The following is a 25,652-nucleotide window of genomic DNA, read 5'->3' as shown; positions in this document are numbered from 1 at the left end:
CATCGGTATGCAGCTGTAGTTGGTTTAACTCTCGACGTCGTCCGGTAAATATTTCATGTCGTTCGCCTTTCTAATCAAACGCGAGTCGTCGAATTAACGAATTCGTTAACGGGCAAAAATGTCTCGGCAGCAGTCGCTGCGGGAGAGAGTAGAGCGAACAGCGTCGAGATGTTTGGACACAGATGAAGACAGACAAGTGCAGGGTCCCAGAGACTGAAATATACCGACGTCTACGCCAGTTATTTCTCATGAGATGTATAGTATTTTCCGTAATACATACAGGGAATATGGTATTACATCTATAACTAGATCAGGGTTCAGACTGTTTATAGCGAGCCATCATCGAGGGATCTTTAATATTTCACTAAACAGGAGAACATTCTTGACGCAATCGTGACGCGGGGAATTGCGATTTCTTTATATACGAATCCTACGGCGCCTTTAGAAAAACAATTATATCACATGTCATACGCATTACTTTCATGATTTCGTTCAAATGCTCAAATTATGAAATATGAAATGAAGGAGATATCAGATTTCAGCCGTCATTAAATTTCGATCGTCACCTGAGCACCGGGGCTCGGCGGTGGCGTCTTCGATTTCAATCAAGGGGTCCAAATCAAACATGTCAACTGCAGTTTGTTTTCATGAATACAAAGAAGGTTACGGATATATGAGTGCAATATAACGCCGATGTGAGACACGCATATCAAAGACGAATCAAATTCAAAGAAACCGCCAGGGATTGCTCATCACCTAGTAATACAATACAAACCGAGCAACATTCATATACGAATACTAGTTCAAACAAACCATAGGTGACAACGGTTCTCGGGCTCAGACTCGAAATCCGGAACTGCCCTGCATTAGTTCCCATTGCATTTTAGATAAATTGTATCTAGGGCCGATTCTGTCAAGACAACTTTTTGACCTTGTTCCTCAGTAACTAGGTCATCTTCGAGGTCATGTTGCTGGATAAGTTTTAGTGCCTAGTTTCGACGCTAGGTGGTACACTGGGCCCATTCTTTGCACTGCACAGCTAGACCCCCGTACTAACATTGTACCCAAGTTTCATCAAGATCGACCCACTATAAATGAAGCGAAGATGCTGAAAGTCAGACTCACAAACAGACACACATACAAACAGACTGACTGTACTAGAATAAGGTTCCTTACGGACGTTCGAGAACCAATATGGCCTATTTATGCAATTTCCCAAATAATGTCAAAAGAGTTCTTAAGACTCGAGGGACTCGAATGCAATGAACATAACACTTCAATCCGATAGTAACTACTTAAAAGCAAAAATCTGTTTGGTAGATGTTCCCGGGTACCGGTCGTACTTCTCAAATATCCTCCTCGCGCAGACAACTCTCAACTTCAATTAGAAAACAACCTTACATCATCTTGTCGTTGTGTTGTTTATCAACGAAAAAAAAAACAATCGCGATTGATTGAATTGTAATGAGTTAATATCAGTTCCGTCATCGCGTTCGGGTGACACGAATTTCAACGGATTCCTAAACACGGATTCATCAAATCGATGACACTAACCTTTTACGAAATGTCGTCATCTCGAAAACATCGTCGTCGATAATTAATCACGCGCTGATTTTTAATAACGGCGAGATGTAGATACATTACACGCGCACTTGGTTAAGCGTCGCTGACATTTTACCGCACGTCGAAACCCGTAGAATTAACGATAGCTAATCCATTTTCAGCTTCTCAGACTTCGCTTCAACACGGATCTTTTTTATTGCGAAATAAATGATTAATGACTAAATGACTACGTAAAAACCGAGCCACCGAATCCGAAGGTATTCGGTGGTATACGTTTATGCTCGCGAATTAGTTTTTTCGCTTTGGAAAGTTTAATAAAACTTCTCGAAAATGTCACTCAATTCATTTCTACTACATTTAATCTAAAGCTAATAGATTGTTTGTCATAAGTCACCCTAATTCACTAGCCGTGATCAAGTGGGCACTTTTGGCCCGTCAAAAAAGTTTGGACCAGGCCAAATTTTAGCACTGGTCAAATTATTGTATTATAACCGTTTCGGGAAGTGACTCACTTCGCTTTGTTTAAGCATTGTTTAAGGCACTCATCTAGCGGGTGATTTATGTGTGAACGCCTTCTCTATTTAGGCATGGGCCAAATTTGACTCATGCCTGATCCGTCCCAATTTAGCCCAATGCCAAATTGTCTCCATCGCGATCGCGGTTACTGTCTGCCCATATCTAATGATGTCAAACTGTGATATCTCTTTACATATATCGATTATTTATAGAATTGTCAAAATCGAATTTATTTTTTGTTCTGTCAAGTGGCGTTTAATGACTACATTTTGATTCAATAAATAATATAACTCCTGAAGTCAGTTTTTATGATTGCTGGTAAGAGAAAAGAAGAGCAAGAACTAGATGTAGGATATATATCCCTCTCATCATTATCTACATGCCATTATTTGTCCATTAGTAGCAGAGAATAGTTAGCATAATGTAACCACTGACAGCTCTCACGCCGAAATCAGACCATACATGCATATCGTAGAATATTAAAGCAACTTGTTGTTTTGACCATCTCACCTCCCACGTCAAATCATGACTATATCGTGTTTATATCGCCGTCTCTTCATATTCGAAATAGCATTTGAATTTTTACCGCCGGCAGGAATGGAATTCTAATTTTGTCGTGTTTTCTCAATTTGCCCTTTGCGATTTTTATTGACAAACATCAGCGATCAAAGGAGCTAACCGCAACCCGCTGCTTCCGAAAGCTCGTTATGGTCGAGACGAGACATACCATTTCATCATTCAAAGCATTCACTAAAAGCCAAATATAGTAGGGTTATATTTTCGCTCGGGTTTGGCTGTATGCCCGTGTACGCCAACACCCATCAATATCTTAAAACGAATCATCCCTCCCTCAGAGGAAGCAAATCAAAGATCAGAAAATAACGAATCAATGAAACAATCACCGCGACGTTTAAAATATCGAGGTGATAGGGTACGATTTCATACACAGCCAACGATATTCATCAGAAGTCAATTTGTGTCACTGATACGGGCAATAACTATCTAGAAAGCAAGACGAAATAACATCATACGTATAGACGTAGATTGAAGTCTGAAATGTGGTATGAATAAATTCGGAGCTCGATGCATTTTATCATTGTTCATTTGATGTCGTTCGATTTTTTCGTGAATACCTGCGAGCGCGAGTGGTTTTTTGGTAAATGTAATAGGAGAGCTAACACACAAAATGGGCGGTTAGTGGTAAACGCCGTCGATGGATCGTAGCTGTACAGAGCTGTATGGCGCAATAGCGTATTCATGAATATTGTGCCAAATCCTTACGAATCGAAAATAACCTTGAAAAAAACCTCTTCCATAACTCACAACCAGCCTAGACTATACATAACAGAGAAATTACCCACTGGAGTCGATTTTCAGTATGGGAAATCTCGGAGAAAAACATTCAGATCTAATTTGAGCGAAAACAACATCGATTTTGACAGAAACTGAAAAACACCAATTTTCACTGGCGCAGTATTGCAGAGTAAACATTTCAAGCTCTTCGCTGGAATTTCGCAACCTTGAAATAATGTCAACAGACGTAAGTAGCTTTCAACCTCAGCGAAGTGAAGTACTACGCCAGCAACCACCGCTAACCTTCATCAACGAAATCTGCTAGCTATACATTTCTCTCGAGTGTTGGAAAATCGCTCTTCACGTAAGATTTTCACCTTTCTTCGATAGAAAAAAATGGTACATATATATATATAAAAACTCACCGTAGAGCGGATTATTATCCATTTCCCATCCTTGTTCCCAGCGTCGGTTTCGATAAAGAGTTCCGTTCCAGAACATGTTGTTCAGGTTGTTCATTTGTGAGTTTAGTTTCCGTGTCAACCGAAGGTACCTAGCCTTCGCGATCAGATAGTTACGATTCTGTAAGGTCATATTGCTTTACGTGATTATTGATATCGATCTCTCGGGTGTCTGCGGGTGTTTCTGTATCCGGTCTTCGAGTTCGCGTTTAGTTAAACCTTCGTTCGGCGGTTTTTCTTTATTAATGAAAATTCCTTTTTCGAAATCGCTCCGAGATGAAGTTAGAATCCTTACACGAATCAGAAGATGATTATTCCCAGTCAGTTGTACCCGATCCAGTCGCTATTATCGTCCCCGCGTTCCGACGAAACTATTCTCTCTAACAGCAGACGGATGATGCTAAGACGATAAGAATGAAGGTTTATCATAAAAGATAAGTAATGCTTATATCAATCTTATTTTAGCAACGAGATGTTAGTTATCAGCTGCAATATCTGAACATTCATTTACTGTCTATACAATTGTCTTGTTTCTTACAGCGGTTTCAGTGTATATTGATTCTCCTGCGTTGAGTTGATTTTATGCCAATTTTAGAAAGTCACCAAAAGGCGTTGGCTTCGGGTTGTAGGTGGATAAAACGCCGGTTTGTGGAGTTGATACTTTTGAACGTCGGGCGGTGAGTACTCATACGAACATGAAACGGCAATCATCACCTGACTAAAAATATGTCGTCGTGTCGACGTGAATTCCTGATTTGTATACTAGACTTCACACAGGAGTAGTGAGTCAATATTACACGTCTGAAGAATTTCAGCCGCAATTAACCGTTTCAGCCAACTCCGGTGTCATTTTTCTAGGAAGCTTCTATCGCTTCGACAAAAATATCGTCGCTTCGTCGCTCGCTGATCCGATAATCTTCGTCTTATCTACGAGAGCGTTCGGATCGTAAGACCCAAATCGGCTTGTGGTGAACCTACAGAATGGTTAGTCCTTCTCACACAGAAAATGGTCCTTCGATATTCCGAAAAAAATCGAGAAAACTTGTTCTTAAAATATTCCTCCCTTTTGAAATGCTTAATCCTTTATTTGGCAGCGAATTAACGCTAGTTCTAACTTCAACAGTAGAAGGTCTAACTTCAATGTTATCAGCAGAAGGTCTAACTATGAGTAGAAGGTCTGGTTATGACGCAATAATTTTCTCATACACATATGCACAACACTCGGTGAAGCCGCTGTATCCCCTGCCTTGCCTCACAGCCGTATAAAACTGCTCTAACAAGTGTTTCTCTGATGAGTCAAAAAATTCCTTCCCAGATCTCAACAACGTTGTTGTTGCCGGTGTTTACGGTCCGAGCGAGTCCGACACTCATCAACCCTCATCGACCACGATGACGAGACCAGAACGACTGCAGCCGATCTTTACGTTTTTTCTTTTTTACGAGCGAACAAAAAATCCAACCGGAATATGCGAATAGAAATCAGCGTATAGAAGAGGTGATATTTGTTCGCATTAACGAAACAACTACCGACGCAGATTGCTACTAATAACACTATGCGTAATGATTTTCCCGGCAGCAATGTGAACAAAATACAGCTATTTCATCCATTAGTTACGAATACAATCCAGTTTACTGCGTATATATATATATGTATATCAGCAGCGGCTCACGGCACGGCGCGTATCACCTTTAAACTATAGGCTAAATCAAATACTCTGTTGTTCAGGTGTAACTCGTTTTCTGAGGTGAGTTATTTATAAAACCAACTGGAAATTCGACGATTACCGCTGGTCTTCGCTGCAAGCGTACGATCCTAGACTCGGAGTCGATTTGATTTCTTCTTTCTTCTCGCGAGTAAAGAACTCCGATGAACTCCGTAGATGCAAAGAGAGATAGAGAGAGAGTCCCGTTTTATCTATGATAGTCCTCATATACTACGCGTCTCGATTCGAAGCCATCGGCGACGAACGAAGAAAAAAAAACGAAAAAAAATCTCGCACGGTTTTCTAATTGGAGTTCTATTTAAACTCGATTGGAGCCGGGTGACGAGTTACCACCGGTAACACATTCCGTAATAGTAGCTATTAATCCGGCGATAAACGGACGGCTCGCATCCAATGAACGTCGAGATGCGTCTGCAACTGATGCGACGATGCTGCGGATCGAGCGAAGAGCAGCCAGCTACATGTCGTCGTCGGTCGTGTTCGATCAGACGAGATCGGAAACACATCGATGATACCTCTCTCTCTCTCGTCTCCCTCTCTCTCCCTCGTCTCCCTCTCTCTCTCTCCTCTCTCTCTCTTCTTCCTCGGGCAATGATCACGCTTCACGTAGGCATTAATTCCGACTTACAAATGCTTATTGTGAATAAGATTTAATAGCGTGTTATTGAATACAAGCACGACGCGTGCGTGGGCATTGATCGCAAACCAGAAAAAACTGCTGTAACATCCCGTCAATTAAACAAACTTTGTAATTGAATAATCGCCTAAATATTTCCAAAAAATATGATCGATTTCACTGGACTTTTCCAGGTTTTTGGTAATTTGTCAAATTCTCAGAGTTTTCCCTGATTATTTTCTAGATTTTTCTGATTACCTGGGCCCAGTTCCACAGTTGTGAGTTTGAGTTAACTCTGAGTTAAAGATACATGTAGTTCATTTTCGATGAGTTAACTCAGAGAGTCAAATCTTAACTCAGAACTGTGGAACTGGACCCTGAACTTTCCAGGTTTTCCAGGCCAGTGATATGCCTGATGAGGCTGAATCAGTGAAATATATTGTGCAATTTTTAGAAATCAATGTACACTTTTATTCAATTTTAAAGTATTCAATAGTCACTCTTGACACTATAAACCAGTAACTAAATGAGTTGCCAAGAATACCGTATATGGAATTTTCAATCCTATATATTTCGGTGTTTTGTCGTAAAAACTGAAGAATCAGCTCGTTAAAGTTATTTTGTATCACGTAAATAAAGTTAATTTTTTTTCTCGATTCAGCAATGATTTGTCGTATTCGCGATTGGTATGTTTGACATATAAACAGAGGTTCAAATTCTCTGATGAATGATTCTAAAATATCTACATACATTGTATTGCGATACGCTTGAAATTAGATGAGATACGAAGCTAAATGTCCTCCAGTTCATACTGTATCCTCCGGGGGCAAACACTAATATCAAACAGAACCACATAAACATACCACAAAATGAAGACAAATTTATCAAATATATGAACTATAACCGCTATCACACGAGCATTTTAGGCTCGGAAAAACTGTTCACATGGTTTCCCAATGGGTCGACCAAAAATGTTGGACCAGGCCCGGGCCCAATTTTAGTGTGACTCAAATGATCGCGTGTGAATTGCTACAGGTTCTGGTGACTCATTGTTTACACATTGTTTAAACATTGTTTAGTATCGAGTGAGTAATTTTCATGAGAGTGCGCTCTCTAATGGGTCTGACCCACGCCAATTCGGCCCGGGCCAAATCGCCTCTGTGCGATCGTGAGCTATAACGAAATTAAAAGATTCATTCTGTGTCAAAAACTTTGTTGATGTGAAAATATGTACCATTCCCTTCAGAATTCATGGTTGATCTCAAGACAGACAATCACCACCTATGATCACTATGAATGGAACAAGCATCGGGATCATTCATATATCACATATGCAGAAAATCTTAACTTTTCTCTGGTAACATGATCAGCCAGTATTCTTAGCGCAATACATAATGCAGTTTCACTAACCATCTCCCCATTCCTTAATGCTGATAAGTGAACCCTGTATCAATAAAATTTATATTTCTAGTTGATTGCAAAATATGTGAGATGAGTTTTTCGATGGATCACTCGATCTAAATATTACGCAAAAATCAATTTGCATACAGTCGCTTAAACGATGGCATATCATTCGAAGAAAGTCGTCTCTAACAACGCCGGACGAATTGGACGAAATCGGCAATAAAAACCCGATTATCATCGCAGCATCGAATATAACAACTTAATCCGGGGACTTAATTACAAAAACTGACTAATAAACAAAGATTACTATTGTTTCATCGGTCTCATGTTTGAAATATGATTTCTTTATCAGTGCTAAACAGCGTGTGTGCATGTGAAACGATCAGAGCAGGATAAATGATTTCTCTTAATTTACGATGCGTCATAAACTATTATCGGAATAGCGTTGATTCACGAAGTTTCAGACCATACGAGACCAGGGCCCAGTTGCGTAGTCATGGCTTAGACTTAAGACCAGTCCAAGATCAACTTAGTGCTATAGCCGATCTAACAACTTAAGACCAGTCTTATGATTTAAGACCACTTATGAACGGCAGTGCAACTGGCCCAAGGAGCCAAACTGTGATTTAAAACTGACCAAAATAAACATTTTGCAATACAGATACTCAATAATAAAAACTAATATCAATAGAAAAATTGTATATTCAATATTTAACTCCCCCTGGTGGGGAGAACACAAAACAACTGGGAAACCCCAATACCACGTAAGGCGTCCACATGTGTCCTAGTGATAGTAATGGATAAAAATTTGATTCTGAATTCTGAAAATGAACGGATTCGAACTGTTAAGTTTGATCCAACTTAGCACCGTTGAACCGGTTTCTGAATTGATCGATATCTTATAGTAACTGGTCGACTACATATAAAATGACTTGTTACTTTAAACCGGTATATGACTATGGCCCGGGGCGCGTGTTAATATGTAAATACACCGTTTCTCAAAGCGCGGCGCTTCATTCAAAAAGATGAAGCTATTTGATGTTTGATTCTATTTAGCCGTAACGCCGCGGGATCGGTTCAAGTAACGACAAAACACCACCAAACTAAAATTCATATTACGAGGGTAATATTGGATTTTTTCATGTTTAATGATTTCCCGATTGGCGCTGGAATCCCCTGCCGTTACGCACGCTCCGCAAATCCAATTACAGCCCAGTAAGACAGTAATGCATGTGCTTATATTGAATTTTAATCACACATTCTATGATAACAACGATGTTCAAAACGGGCGCAGTTATAACACATTCGCTACGGGAAAATTGAATTCAAACTTTGAATCATTAGCGGCGTTCACACAAGATCCTGGGCTTCTGAAGTAGCGTACTCGTGTGATGGCGAATTTCCCGAAATACAGCGCTTAGAGTCAGTTATGTTGGCACGTGATTTGCCCCCCCCCCCCCGGGAGTTTCTTAATTTTCAATAGATATAATCTATGGACAAAGCCCATCACATCTACAAAGTGTCTAGAAAGTCACAGGTCATTTGTATTGTGTATATTAGTAATATTCTAATGATCTCCACCATGGCGGCCATTTTGAAAGAGTGAGAAACTGGATTTTTGATAGGTGTAATCTATGGACCTAGCTCATTATTGATACCTACCGACCTTCAAGAAAATCACACATCATTTATAGCGTCTAGAGCAGTAATAAGATATTCAAAATATTTTCTGTGGTAGCCATATTGTGTAACTTGATATAAAATTGTTGTAATCAATGGACTTTCCATATAAGACCTAGCAAGTTATTGAAAAATTGCGCGTAATTTGAAGAGTGCAGAGCGCTAAGGGGAGGGAAGAGCTGCTGGCGCACGTTGGTGTAAGATAGAATGTCACCCCCAGCAGGGCGACATAATGAATTGGAAACGCGTTAATTATGAATGTGATTCAAATCTAAGCAACGGCTGAAGATCTGCAGAGTATCCACGATTTTCATGCGACCAAAAAACTCACCGGAAATCTGTTCAGTAGAATCGATAGGAGATGGTTTCATCTTCAGTTCTAGAAAATAGCAGAAAACGATGACATTTAAACGTTCATTCATTACCCGTTAGTTATATATACGAGTTAGTTATATATACGAAATAATTGTTAAATGGATAAATCGATGAATTTATGCAAATGCTTTTCTCGGTAGGTGTTATCAGATAGAAGAATTCAGCGAAATGAAATGAAATTCGCCGCTAGTCTGATTCGACTTGAATAAATTCGAGAAGTCGGTGTCACTTTAGAGAAAAAACAACATGTCTAGACAAACAGATTGGTTCGCATGAATGTGTGAAGCAATCATTGAAATACATTGCCGACGAATTGCATCGATGTCACGTCGACCTACATTGTGTCATTTCGCTGAAAGGTTACCGTACAACGACGACGTCGACGACGTTCGCAAATTTTTCACCCAACACCGGAGATTGAAATAGTCTGAATCTGATATGACGTCCTGGAGGATTTGAAAAGTCTAACGAAACAATCAAAACCCATAAAACGCTTTGAATACTAAACAGGCAACACGAATCAATTTCGATCACATACACAGATTCGAATACTTGCAGCAGTTAGATACAGCAGTATTACACTGGAGAACCAGTAAGAGCCTCCATCATGCAACAGTTTTTGACCCGGGTTTAATTTGGCCCGAGTCAGTCATTCACACCGGTCCCAAACGGGTACGTGACTGATCGATGACACTTTTGAAAAATGTTGGATGAGGCCTATGCCAGATTTTAGCACAGGTCAAATTATTAACTGGTTCCGGAAGTGACTCACTTCTCTTTGTTACGGCATTGTTTAGTATCAAGTGAGTGGTTTGCGTTAAGACAACAAATTTAACTCTGTCTGGCTCCAGCCCAGTTCGACCTCAGCAAAATTTGGAGCATTTTAGTACCAAGTGAGTGATTTACGTGTGAATGCACACTAAATTAGACTGCCGTCTAGTCAGGGCCAGTTTGAATCGGTCATCACTCGATTGCGGCTATAAACCGTCCTATTGAGTATTTACTTTTCGCTGTCTAGTTCCATCACCCGGGACATCGAATCATCAGATACAGATCATTAACGATGACCAAATCTATGAAAATACACGACAGAGACCAAACACCGAGAGATAACTACTTAATCACGAACCGGTCCGCTAATAGCTTCAATTATCCTTATGATAATCAGCCAAACGGTATCTTCAACAATTGAAGAAAAGGTCACACGAAGTCCAACAGTATGGGGCAGTTGATACAAAAGCTGCAATTGGTCCGGGTAAAAGTGTAGAATTCATAAGACCCGTGAACCTTCAGCGCTGCTTGTTGCAAACTGAAAAACTGAAACTGAAAACAAACTGAGAAAAGCCCCTCATGTAAATATAAGCTGAGATCGCACAGAGACTTTATGGCACAGATCAGTCCCGAGCTAAATTTAGCCCGTGCTAATTAAAGATTGTGTTCATAGGTAAACCACCACTCTATACTAAACAATGCTTAAACAAAGCCAAGTGAAACATTTCCAGAACCAGTTACAATTCACACCAATAAACTTGACCCGGCTAACAAAAGTTTAGGTCAGGCCACCCAAACAGGCATGGGTTTATTTGGCATCCAACTGAACAATGTGCCAGGGCAAAAATCTACACTATTCTATAGCTATCATACTGAATTAGAAACCTGGAGTCAACTTTTGCTTCAGGCGTTTGATGAATCAATTATTTCACACGTTCGCCGTGTGCGGAAAGAATAACGATGTTGTACGTCATGAATTTATTGACCTGTGAAGATGAATTTCTGAAGCCATATTGACAATCAATCAGAGGTCGGTCCTATGGAACAATGTTTCAAATTACCATCTATAATCACTGGGTAGATCGATCCGATATCTGGCGTTTTACTCGCGATTTCATTCGCGATCGATGATGAGCCGCGTGAAACAGGATATTACCGTGCTAGCTCGTCGAGTCCCCGGAGATCATCAACTTCCAACGACGGATCAACGTCGAGATATGATAGCGTCAAATACGGCTTCGACGCTTTGAAGAATCGAAAAATGATGATTTTAAGAAAATTGCGTCGGCAAAAGCGAAAACAAATGCCGATTTTCTTGCGACTGTAAACAAAACTGTCCAATGTTTCGTCACTTCCTGGTTGTGCGGGTCACTCAGAAGTTCATTGTCTATATTTATCGCATAAGACGTTCTTATGTTTGATGTTTCATCAAAGGTATAAAACTCTTGCTAATTTTGTCATTTTGTTACTGATGTAATTGAAGTATATCACATGGTTTACCGTTGTTTAACCTGAAGGTGCACTGCAGTTCAAGGAACAGCGAATTGCTTGGACCTAGTTCAAGGAACAGCGAATTGCTTGTACCTCCTTATGCTAGGCTCAATAGAATGTGTTTATCTTCATTATAGGTCCACGTTTATGAAGTTGGGAGAAAATGGATGAAACAAAGAAAGAAATTCAAACGGTAATTTCTGCAAATGGCAAGAAAATGAACGTAATATTCATTGCATGAAAGCAGAGAAAAAGATACCTATGCCATCCAAGGATAATAGATTACATGGTATCATCAATACCTTTCCGTTGACTAACTGTCTTTGGCAGATTTTTTTGCTTGTTCCGAAGCAAAGTCAATGTTAATCAAGATTAGATTTTCGACATGCACAAATGTCGCCTACACAACGGATGAACTAGAAGAAAAACCATAAGATGTGGGAGTTTCTGTAAATTTTGATTAACTGTATACAATTGCAGTGACAAGTACCGGTCTGGTGCGCATTATGATGGGGAAAAACTTACCACAGGTTATAGGTAACTCACGGTCCCTAGAAGTCAGGATAAACATTATTTCTATGTCCCTGAAAACTTGAATATCTAATTTCCAAGATCTATTCAGGACAATTTTTTGTAAGTAAAAGCAGTTATTCATGAAGGCAACATTATTCATATATTCTAAAAACGAAAGCAATAATGTTATGTCCATTAGTTGTGACATTTTCCACATTTGGGAGACTTAATTTCAGCATTGAACTTTCTTTCAACTGTGTGCTTCGAATCACTATCCCTTTTCTTCGTGTGTCTTCATAAATTTTCAGGACGCATCGATAATGAGTTTCAACAGTTTATTGAAATAGTTTGCCAAAAGTTAAGTTAGATTCATCATGGACTTATAAACTAGTCCCTAGTTGTAAGAAACAGATAACATCTTTAGCCCCTGTGGTTTAGTTGAAGGTTGAGGTGAGGAGTTAGTGTTGCAAGTCTTCATGCTTTTCGCTTGGCATGCTCCCAAGATTTAAAGCATTTTGACATTCACAATGCTAACTGACACATTTTAAAATCACTTCATTCTACAAATTGTGACACACCTTGATTACACTAAAGAATCTGTATTTTGTTAAATAAGTCCTAATCTTTGCCGATGTTGGTCATTTTTCTATTAAGAAACAACGCACAGAATATGCCGAGTATGCACAGTATCCATGACGTGCACGAGCACATCATTAATAGAAGATTACGACTCATGGATAAGATTTACAGTAATGACTTTTAAATGACTGAAATCATTCGGTGAAGTCAACAGACCACACTGCTGCATACTAATCATTGGTGAGCAGGATTAAAAAATTAAACCCAAATAACGGGCAGAAAAGCATAACAGCTACTAGATAGTGAATGCAGAATAAAGAGTCTAATCCCGAAATCTATCATCAGCAGAGAAAATCTGGGTACAATCTGATGACATTTTAATTATAGGATTCGTTGAAACATGAAAGAATTCGATACATGCAATTAGGCAAACGAAATTTGCGCGACCAAATGAGCTATCAACCGATGTAATACAGTTCAAAGGCTGGCCCTAATGAACACTGCAGTTAGCTACAGACGTCAGGAAGTGAAAACTTGTCTTTTTCGCGTTGTTCTTCAGCAGCGCCGCTCGAGAATGGAGTGAAAGATGCATAGGTGAAACGTTGGAAATTGCTCATCCTCACAATATCAGTGGATCGTGAACATAAGCCACATTGACACCACATTATCTAGAACATTCTAAATTTAGTCATTTCTAATTTAGAACAGACCAAGCATTCCCACAAGCAAAAACTATGTTCTAAATTGGTCCATTCCATTTCAAAGTGGACCAATTAAGACAGACCAAAAGGACTGATCCAGGGCCATTCTTAATTCAAGAAAGAACTATTTCTCACTGTGTGAATAGAAACTTTCACAATCATACGTCTAGCTGGACCAGTGATAACAGTTTGGTCCATTCTATAGTGGTCTGTTGCAGGAACAGGAGGAGACTATAACTAGCAATAGAGTAAACGATGCTTTAGTGGATAAGTCAGGATGATGAGTTGCCAGTAGAGGAAGCTGAAATGTGATAATGACAAGTAATGCGAGATGAATCAGTGAAGATGTTTGAGGACTGCGATATGAATAGTAAATCATTATGAATCTGGGCTTCATAAATTCGTAATCTAAAACGCTAATCAAATGTATGTTTAATACAAACAATCAATCCGGCTATTGACCTAGGCGGGAGCGCAAAATTGATTTTGCTCAATTAAGGATTTCTTTAAAAATGAATTGGTTTTGCTAGCGATGATTGCGAAATTGCATCAGAGCGGACCAGCGGCTCGCGCGATTGGTTTTCCCATCTATCTGTAATAAGATGATTAGAAGTCGTGACACACAATCCCAATATTGACCCACCTGTACACATAATTCAAGTAGACCTCACATCGGGCCATAAATCATTCCAAAACGACAGTTATAAAACATACCATCACGAATACTAAACCATCCCACCAATGCCAATTTCTTTTTATACGCAGCAGTCAATAATCATGAAGGACTGCAACAAGTTCACTGACCTCAAAATACAAGTCTTACACATGAAAAATGATAGATGATAATGGAAATATTTCATCAAAATACCTGCATTTAGAACTATTACACGTTACGAATGTGAAAACACCATTTCCAAGTGTATACTGGTCAAGTTAAAAGAATATTACTGGTATGAAGTTAATAAATAGGAGTCAGGGATAACGAAGGAAACATTGCGAAATCTGATGATATTTGTTTTAAGCGCAGGATTTCATATTACTGCAACAACAAGGACGGAGTGCTTCATCGATTGTTATGAAGTTTATTAGCACTACGGGAACTTAAGCAGTGATCGGCGACAATAAGGATGCCTCAGCCTGATCAAAAAATACTTAAGACACTTGACAAATGAGGCAGTAAGGTAGGAGCAGCAAGCGTACAGGCGAGACTAATCTCTATATACAGTGTATACCAGTTTGTTTTAACTCATCGCATCTCTGACGACTTCAAATCAAACTTGTACCGTTTAGAAATGATTATAACATCAGTGAGTCAGGTCACATCGTGTAGCATCGCTGTTGTCATTGTTAAATTGGATTAATTTGAATTTGTGCCCGGAACGTGGGTCCTCCGTAGACAGATTAACCGATGTTACTGATTACTATACTGCCTTTACTGAAAACAAGGGGAGTGTCGATTGATCAAGGTGTTCGATCAAACAGATCAGAAGTTTAATAAAAATTGGAAACAGCAGAATTCAATTTGCGAAAATGACCATTAGTTCTGCATCTAGATTTACACATTGTGGATTTAGAAACAGTCTGCATTTAATGGTTATATTTGGAAACAGTTGATCATCAGTTTTTTCTTGTGTTTGCTCCCTTTTTGTGCATTTGCACCGTCATTTGAAAATACCTTCATTGATTCTGTCCAGTTATCAGGGAGCCTCCCGCAATGCTCGGAGTACTCTGCAGAGTGAAACGACCAGCCCAGTGTACTACAGCTTGTGCTGAACTAGAAAAATGTCGTTTATATGTCATGGACGAATATTCGACCTCTAAAATCATGTCATGTCTTAATGAATTTATCCGATGTGTGTTACTAACAATTATGAACAGCCCGAGATGACCATTTGGAGAAGCTATCTATATATTAGCTTGATTACCAGCGAGAAACCGGCTGTAAATACAGTTATATCTATGACTTCTCGCGCCTTTTCATCGGCGCTAAATAACAACTGACTTGACATTTATTAGTCGGGTGTTTTCAGGTGGAAATAGTCTTGCTACCTGCATGTGTCTCCATTAATCACGGGATCGCTGGCTGAAACGGTCGTGAACAGTCGTTAAATTAAACAGATCTATGCATCGGTATAATCCACACAACCACGCCGATTAATCTGTTTAATAAATGAGTCCAAATTGAACATTTCTTCCTCTTTCATAGGACTTTGTGTTTAAAACTTTTGTCATTCAAAATGTAGTTGAAGGTAAAAAAAGAAAGAGATGAATCTATTGATGGAGAAGTTGTCATTTTGGAATAATGAACTGGAATAGGTCTGATTAGGAACCCTTAAGAAACTCTTCTCATCATAGAAATGATGAGAGTTGTGCAACTAATGAGTATGCCTTCACCACGCCTGACTGGTTCCCATACCTAGCTAACTGTTCACTTCATTGACCATAATCTCATAATACAAGAAAAACTTCCAAACGTTGCAAATCACCAAGACTCTGTGAGGTAGGGATTATCAAAAGTTACAAATGATTTCAGTGAAATTTCTACCCCTTCATATAAATCAAAAAACAAATTTTTCCCAGCACTCATGTTCTAGTTTTGCCTAAAAGACGCCTTTCTAGAAATTAAAGAAATGCCTTGGCTACAGAAACTGTTGATCTTGCGATTGCACATCTTAGTCCCAAAATCTTAAAACCATCCTAATTGATCCTAATTGATTCTATATATAGACGAAGTGTAGGTTTGTAACTGGGTAATTTATAAAACGCATGACATCGAGTGTGAAATTAACTGCCCATCGGTCATTACACAAATGCCTCTCCGAGGATGGGAATTATCTGTCACGCGACAAAATAACTGATGAAGAAAACCTGGTTATTTTCCTAAATTAGTTACGTCCACTTAAGTAGATAATGAAGACGTAGCATGCGAATAACAATGAAGCAAAAGCTAGAGACAACGAGTATACAGTAAAGCTAGAGACAAGGAATATACAGTAAAGCTAGAGACAAGGAGTATACAGAAAAGCTAGAGACAAGGAGTATACAGAAAAGCTAGAGACAACGAGTATACAGTAAGGCTGGAGACAACGAGTATACAGTAAAGCTAGAGACAAGGAGTATACAGCTAAGCTGGAGACAACGAGTATACAGTAAAGCTAGAGACAACGAGTATACAGTAAAGCTAGAGACAATGAGTATACAGTAAAGCTAGAGACAATGAGTATACAGTAAAGCTACACACAAGGAGTATACAGAAAAGCTAGAAACAAGGAGTATACAGCCAAGCTAGAGACAAGGAGTATACAGTAAAGCTAGAGACAAGGAGTATACAGGTAGAACGATGACCACACTCAAACGTGGTGAACGGATAATAAGATAAAATCCCACTATTTACAGATTAAAAGAATTTAAAAACCAGAATTTATTTATTAAATCTAAAATATTTAAAAGACACGACGTTTCGATCTCACCCTAGCGATCATCGTCGACGATGACCTCTAGGGTGAGATCGAAACGTCGTGTCTTTTAAATATTTTAGATTTAATAAATAAATTCTGGTTTTTAAATTCTTTTAATCTGTAAATAGTGGGATTTTATCTTATTAAGGAGTATACAGTAAAGCTAGAGACAATGAGTATACAGTAAAGCTAGAGACAAGGAGTATACAGTAAAGCTAGAGACAAGGAGTATACAGTAAAGCTAGAGACAATGAGTATACAGTTAAGCTAGAGACAAAGAATATACAGTGCCATGTGCTCGATGGGCTTAAAATCTGCATTATGACAAAAAGATTATGTGTCTGGGTTTCAAATATTCAGGAACACGAGGAAAATGAAAGACCACTTTTCATCTACTTATGCCATATCGTCCCAGTTGATGGAGATCTTTGAGAGCTTTTCTCGTTATCGCAATTGGAATTTTTCGTACAGATCATTTTTCTTTATCTGGCAGACACTAGCGCACGGTGTCGACGGCAAACTTCTCATGACAAAAATAGAACTTATTTCACAATAAAATAATTTCTTCTTGTATAAATGAATCAGCCGTGAATCGACAATCAGTTTTTACAGCGAAATAATCTTGTATTAACACGTCGGAAACACAAATGAATCTTCGGATTCCTTATCTACGACCGATTGCGAAATACGTCAATCTACGATTCATCGACGGACGAAAAAAAGTCGGTTGTCGCTCGCGCGATGACCGTCGTTCTCATCATTCTCATCTTCGTCGATATATTGATATGATATTCTCTCTACGCTGAATGGGCGACAAATTCACTTCAGAAATTGCCCGCCCGTTGACAATGCCAGCGAAAATAGGATTTGCGTCAAAGAGATCTCCTCAATCTTTGATTCATTTGCGGATACTCGATATGAGGCGAAATCCCATCACAGATTTATTTAAGTGGCCAGTTGCATGATCAACTTCTTTCGTTCAATATCGAACGAAACTGTTGAATCTACATAACATTTGATGTTTCGCTGTTTCATCTCTGATTTCTAGTCAACTCCCGGTTTTTATGTAGTTAACGACCAATTGCGAGTAATTCACGAGCCACGGATAGAAAGCTATTATTTTTCCGGACCGGACAAATTGATGAAAGTACTTTCAAAATGACTCTCGGAACATTTTCACATGTTCTTAATAAATTCACTAATGTGTGAATTATATGAACAAAGTTTCAATGATCAAAATTCCCTCCAAACTATAAAGTGGGATGGCTCCAAACGCCCTGAATTGGATTTTAAGAGCAATTTTCTCTTACAATAATTACAGGGTGGCCAATTTTTTTTGAATTGCTTTACCCGTGGCTTATCGCTGATATGATGCCCATTGTTTTCACTGACTTGATCTGTTAAGAATTCAATCAATTAACACAGTAAAATACGTAGGACATAGACGGAAACTGTATGATTTTACACAGGGTCTAGACGCAATCTCAACTAATTTCCCTGAGTAATTCCCTGATTTTCAGCTTTTTTTTACAAATTTCCCTGACTATTCCCTGACCTTTCTGAAGAAAGAGAAAATTTCCCGAGTTTTTCCTAATCTCCAGGTAAGTGGTCACCATGCATTAGCAAATTGCAATATTTTGAGTTTTTTCGACGATTCATCGCATTCAGGATGAAGAGTTCAAAAAGGTCACGCACAAATCTAGTTATATCCTTGATTTCGGAGTCGAATCAATTTGGACCGGAGGTTACAAGGTAGATTACACGCCGGTAAGTAGTGTGCAGTAGATCTGCGTCTTTACGCCTCATCCTGTCACCTCGTACACGCAATAATCGCAAACTTGTCAAGTAATTATCCGACGTTGAAAAGAACAGCGTTTCGTCTGAACCCGACTGAGAACATAATGAGAATACGCGGTAGCGACGGGCGGCCGACATTATTAGTTCTAAAGCATCGCGTTTAATCACAGTTCAAGGTTCACAAACAAACACAACACTTTCATTGAGCGAAGCAAGTTAAATATTCAATATTAACACAATATCGGATTCTTCGGCAATGTTTCATTCTATTGAAAATCATCAAATTTCTGGCTGCTTTCATCGACACAGGGCCCAGTTTCACAAAAAGCATTAGCCGCGATCACACGGGTGCCTGTCTGGTGAGGGCCGAGTTAGGCCCAACCAGAAACTTTGGACCAGGCCAGGGCCAATTTCAGCATGGTTCAAATTATTAGGCGTGAATTGCGCTGTTTAATTATAGGCACACATTTGACTCTACCCTGATCCGTGCCAATTTGGCCCGGGCTAAATCATCTCCGCGCGATCACGGCTATTAAGTCCTAAATGGATTTAAGATAATGAAGTAATCAATTCGATTCAAAAGTTTAATCATTTAGTGAACCTGGACCATGGTGCTCGGGTCCAAATTGTGGTCCCAACCAAAAACCCTTGGAAAGAAATTCTCTCATAAAACTAGGTTATTAGTGCAGTTCATATACACGCAGTGGTTTATCTAGTCATCAGATAGAACTGACTGATACTTAATCAAGATAGTATTTTATCGTAATCCTCATGGACAAATCTCGCCGGCACTGATATCGAGTTTTCTGAGATCTTTCGTGTAATTGCTTTTGCACCGACGAACTAAAGCAATCCGATGTTTTCGCTCGGAAGTTCAAAGGCGCGCTGACCCCAATTCTCACTCGCAGCCTTTTTCAAACGGATTCAGCCCTAAAAAAAAATGAACGAATTCATCCGAAATATCTTTGAAAAAATGCAGAATTGAAACAATTCTTGTTCACTGTATGAGCAATGAGCTCAGAAAATGAATAATTTTTTGGATGCATCGCTTTAAATTGGAAATTGTCATTCACATCTATTCAAACACTATTTTCTACCATGTATGATTAAATTGAACACCTGGTGACTATTTATCGGCAGTGGTTTGAAAAAGTCAAATCAAGCCATCGCATCGCGCTACTGTCACCCCTTATAAGCAGATTACCTCGGAATACCTCACCGACATCAGCCAGCCAGCCACTCCTAGAAACGGATAAATCTAGGCATTTCTCGATATCTCACAGCGTGGCTCTGTCTCTACATACACGACTCTTTACTTATATATCTGAATATCGTATGAACAGGTTAATTCCAACACGTTTTTCCGAATTGAGATAAAACAGTGTCATCCACTAAACAGAAGCATTTAAGCCACAAAGTAAATCCCTGCCAGATTCATACATCAGACAATTAGAGGGGGATCGAGGGGGACTCGTGAGACCCCCTTTTTCATTTTGTCAACAAAGAAAATTGGCACATTTAGTAGGGGTATGCCTGATACTGACTTTTTGGACATCAAATCACCATTTAGGGATGTGATGAGTTCCTCCTTTGGGATCCTCCCCTGCTATACCTTAAAGCCTATTTCACTTATGCTGCCATTCCTATTTCAATAACGAACGAGTCAGTTTTTGGTTACTTTCGGGTTTACAATATATCGTAATCTATTCAGAATATACCACGATTCTCGTCCTGACAGCATTTCTTTTAAAAACATATCTTCCACTTCACCAACGGTATTGTCACAAGATCTTTTTTGCTCGTGAAGCACTTGTGTGTTCGCATGTGCTGTAAGGCATGCTTGATGACTCTATTCAGACATACATGAAAGATTTCCTGCACATTGATGGTAATACTGATCTTACTGGAACTAAATACTTTAGAGTGAGGCTGTGACATCGGTCAGTTGTTCACACTCTTCATACAACTAGTTCTCGAGAGAGATGAGAAGAGTTCCGGATTTTTCCGCCATTTTGTCCTCGGCGAACAAAATATCCGCTGCTTTATTCCGACCAGTTGCGTTCGGAATAAAAGAGAAAACCGATGCAGAAAATAAATACACTCTGCCATTCATCTATAAAGGGTAGGGGCATTTTGACATGACATTTCACATGGATCTGGTAATGGATTTACCCTTTCTTAAAAGTATGCAAAGATATACAAGAAAAATATCTCCAAATTTGATTCGCTTTCAAGATATAGTTACTTAAATCATCTTTTTCTGGGGGCGTATCGAAAAAATCTTGTTCGGATATTGAACACAATCACTAAATTGTGTTAGCAAGCAGACTTTATGTCGATTTTATAGGCACCTATAACACACATAACCTCAATGTCACAGTCACAGTCCGTTAGATAAAGACTGACTCAGGTCCTTCAATCATCATTACTTCACCAGTAAAAACCAGAGGTGAATATAGACGACTCTTAAATATGCCAACGACTGCCGGCGGAAAAACGACGCGAGTTACGACCCTCGTAAAACTACCTTCCCCAAACACGGGTGGCCCATAAAATGTCTGTCCGGCCATCAAGTCGACGGCATAAGTCAGCGCACTAATCTCCTTGACACAGTCACCAAAGTAACTAATGTAAGCAAGCAACAGATAGATGAGCTAGCTGCAGCATCCTACTACTGACAATCCTCGAATTAAAAATGACATGATATTCTTTCGCGCGAAATTCTCAAGGGACCGAACGGCGTGCGCGCGCTTAGGGAAATGCGATACGCCGAGCTTTACACGGCGGTATTAAAAAACAACATAGCACGGACGGACGTAAAGTTAATTTAGAATAAAGTCAACGTTGAGGTCACGTGAGACGGCTCGAGTTAAAAAAAATCCACCCCACGAGCAAAACGCTAGACGACGCTACACAACGCTCTAGACGCGATACTTCAAAAGACTGCACTTGATCGAGAAAATATTTCTCATTTAAGTCGCATATTGAATTTCCATTACATTCATTGCCTTTCAATCAGTAAGGAGCATGTGCACGCCTCGCGACGACGCTTTAGCTACCGGGATATTCTGCATCCTCCCGGCTTCTTCACGCCCGCAAAAATCCATATTTCAGAGAAAATTGTCGCTTTGCTGCCACGGATAATTGCAATGAAATTTATTGCTCCCGAGCTGTCAATGCGACAGTGAAAGTGCCTGACAGCAAGCAAATTATGAACTATCAGTGGAATCTCAGACTTCTCGAACGTTTTATATACGAGTTCAGATTGATTTTAGATGTTTGTTGTTCGCCAAGAATTCTAAAGATTATTCGACGTTATTCCGCACGCGCGCGAGAGAAGGCGAATATATTTCAATGAAGCTAATGGCTCGTTGAAATAAATCTATACGCAGGCAAATCTGACATTTCCACAATGAAAAATAGATACCTAAATGTATTGAAGAGCTCGTTCGTTATTGTGCAAGAATAAAGAAACATCAACTTCTTGCCATCTTCTAGAAACGCTGTAAAAAGCCGCGCAAGTTCACAAAAGTTTTTTGGATGTTTTTGGGTCAACATTCGGATGATAAGTGAATATTTTTGTATCGAAGCATTAAGATTAATGAGGGTATAATGAAGATAAATACTCCCAGGACACGTCGGGCTATATCGGTCATCTTAAAATGAAATTCCTCCTTCGCCCTGACAAGGCGATGATGACGACGTGCCTGCCAGCACTACGGCACGAATAGCCATTGATTAATAGCCATCGCAAGGAACGACGTTTTTACCAAAACATTGCTCATAACACTGGTCAATATAAAAATATCAGTGCAAAGGCTTCAGTATTTGTAGAAGTATATCATTCAGTTAATTACAGTAGGACTATCTTACAGTTCATTACGAGCTGCACATATATGAATATCTAGTTTTTATACCCGAATCTAATCTAAAAACTGAAATAGAGATGAGACGCCATTAATCTAGTTATGCTTATATCATGTTCGATGTACATCTAATGATAAAAAGTGTACGACAGATTTTATTATAGATTTCTGGACAAAGCTGAAAAAAAGAATGTCACAACAGTTATTGCTGAGGAAAACGGTTGACATTCTTTGCTCATGTCTGTTATGTTGACAGATGATGTGGATGGTGCTTGGATCTCATAATGGCCGATACCAGTCGGCATAACAATGACAAACTTATCGCGATCCCCGTATACACGCGTGGTTAACGGTCATTTCATATTCACCGCCAGCCGTAGCGTTTTAGATTGAAGCGTCCGGCTATTTCCTCTTGTTATGATGTACAGCCACGCGACGTTACTTAACCCAGACAACCGAGACTGAAATACGACTGTTGACGCAACAGGACCGAACCCGCGTACGACTGTTGACGCAACAGGACCAAACCCGCGTACGACTGTTTACGCTGGCCTCATAAATGAAACGAGCCCATTTTCTCATGAATCCATTATATCAACTTTAGGTTCGCATTAAAGCTTAAAACACTTTAACACCTGAAGCGATGTTTACAACACTTAAAATGCGTGTTGATTTCACTACTGGGTATAGGTGATTTTACGATCTTATCTGTTTAGCGTGGCACTTGCAAACCCACCATACCTGCCGGGAATATAACAGGGGCTATATGTTTTCGAAATCGGAATTCTAAGTACGAAATAAAGATGGATAGCCGGACGAATTCACAGAATTTCAAATCGAAACACATAAATGGAAATATCAGTTCCAGTTTCGGAAAACAATATTGCATACAGCCTGCACCAGCAAGCGACTGATCAAAGGTTTCAGGTTTTTGTTGACATCCAGATTCCCGGGATAGACGATATCAACCCACAGTCAACCAATCAAAATGATATATTTATTTCGATGCCAGTCATGGGGAATCAAAGCATCGCTTTGAAAAACGCAGCCCGCACCCGCGCGCACGCTATCAGTTGAAATCTAATTGGACGAATAAATCATTGATGTGAACATAAACAATTTTATGGTAATAGATTTATTGTCGAAAGCTTTTTTTTCCCAATACACTCGATCCGGACAATAATGAAACAACATTCGATTTAGATCAATCTATAAATTATTGGATCAGGCAAAATGGAGAAACATGTGGATCGAAAAGCTCACAAAAATAAAGACTTAACATTTATACAAAATGTAACCACTTATCACGCATTACTGACAGATACTTTTACTTATGCAGTCAGAATTTAGGATTTTTGAATAACAATTACATAATTTGCATAAATGACTCAACTTTCAATGAACCTAATGACATTGATTGGTCAGTTCAACGAAGTCAACCACGAGAAAAGCTGTTCGTTCATCTCTAGTCATTTGCGGCTGCTTTCCTCTCGAGGATTTCATCTTTAACAAGTTATAGCCTGTTGCTCATCTTTCTCAAGTTCTATTAGCCATGCTCTACGAAGCCTATCATTCCACGAGACTGGGCTTGCATCACGCTTCCCTTCACATATGCTCTATCAACCACACATTAATATAACCATCTCATCGCGAGCCGTTTGAAATTTCTATCGATTATTTAATTTCGACTGTAAATCCTCTGATTTAGTCGCTACATCGAGACACTTGTCACAACATTCAGACACCATTATCGGTGCCTTGACCCATTCTAAGAATGACCGATGGAAATACATATTTGATTTGGCTTTCCACGTATGAAACCAATGTCTCTGTCACAGCATTGTTTTTTCTGGTTCATGCTTCAGCGCAACACACATAAAAAATAAATGTAAATTTATAATAATCTTGTAAATTTCTTGCAAACTATCAGTACTTCTGAATTTGATTTGGCTTTCCAAATATGATGTTTTTTTTCAATTATATCATCGATTTCTCTGGTTTATGCTCCGACGCAAAAATCATGAAGAACGATTGAAACGATTTCTTTCGTTTTCGGATAAGTAGTGAAAGTAAATTTCTCGCAAACTTTCGGCGCTTTTTAACGGACTAATCAGTTTCTCTTCCAGTGAATTAAACCTTCATCATCAACTGGGTTAAAAGGTTGCTGGCAAAATGATTCATTATTGGCAATATAGACTGGCAGCAAATCTCCCCTATACAAACACTCCAGTCCAGAAACAATGTCTGTCTATCAAACTTATTTGATTAATTAAAAACCATCGTATGTAATAATATTAGGCCGTTCTGGCTGCGTTGCGTAAGGTCAACCATCCATTTTAATTTCCGTAGTCGAGCCCGAAGGGAATTCGACCCTGTGTGTACGAATCTTTTCTCCTTTGAAATATAAGTTAATTTACTACTCTCCCGACTAGGCATAAACATTGTCGAATACGCGCAGGAAATATCGCGTAAAAATCGACGAAAAACTTTCGATGAATCGAGAAAAACGAACTGAATCGACGTCGTCGGTAAACAGAATCAAAACCGGCGCTGAATCAATTCAACATCGAGGGAAAAGTTGAGAAATTGATTGATATTAATTTATGACTACGCACACATTTCAGTCTAATCGATTTTGATTAAATTACACATTTCGTCGCGAGAATAATGCGCGTTCGATAAACGCTGAAGTGAAATGAAAAGTGGCTATTGCAAATAGAGACTCGCAGTGGCGGCGACTATACAAATATCTCTACATGATTGTGCACGCCCTTTCTCTGATTCTCCACCTTTTTGTAGGTCCCTTTTTTTGACAACGTGTGACCCTCAATACTAACGTAAGCC

General features: G+C 39.3%; 1 protein-coding gene across 5 annotated transcripts in view; it reads right to left on the bottom strand.

The window, feature by feature from the left end:
* Nucleotides 1-25,652, bottom strand: part of LOC141905801 (amyloid beta precursor protein binding family B member 1-like) — a 116,593-nt gene that overhangs the window by 55,763 nt on the left and 35,178 nt on the right. For 4 of the 5 annotated variants that reach the window (XM_074794839.1, XM_074794838.1, XM_074794837.1 and 1 more), the window contains exon 1: nt 3,798-4,145. In XM_074794839.1, the coding sequence (XP_074650940.1) occupies nt 3,798-3,966 (169 nt within the window). In that variant the 5' untranslated portion in view covers nt 3,967-4,145. Of the gene's footprint in view, nt 1-3,797; nt 4,146-9,588; nt 9,637-25,652 lie in introns of those variants that run through there. The other variant, XM_074794841.1, reaches the window with a different exon arrangement.

Source organism: Tubulanus polymorphus, chromosome 5 (assembly GCF_964204645.1).
Source record: "Tubulanus polymorphus chromosome 5, tnTubPoly1.2, whole genome shotgun sequence".
In the NCBI taxonomy this organism is placed as follows: Eukaryota; Metazoa; Nemertea; class Palaeonemertea; order Tubulaniformes; family Tubulanidae; genus Tubulanus; species Tubulanus polymorphus.
Note: the sequence above shows the minus strand (reverse complement) of the source record. Positions and strands in the feature narration are given on the sequence as shown.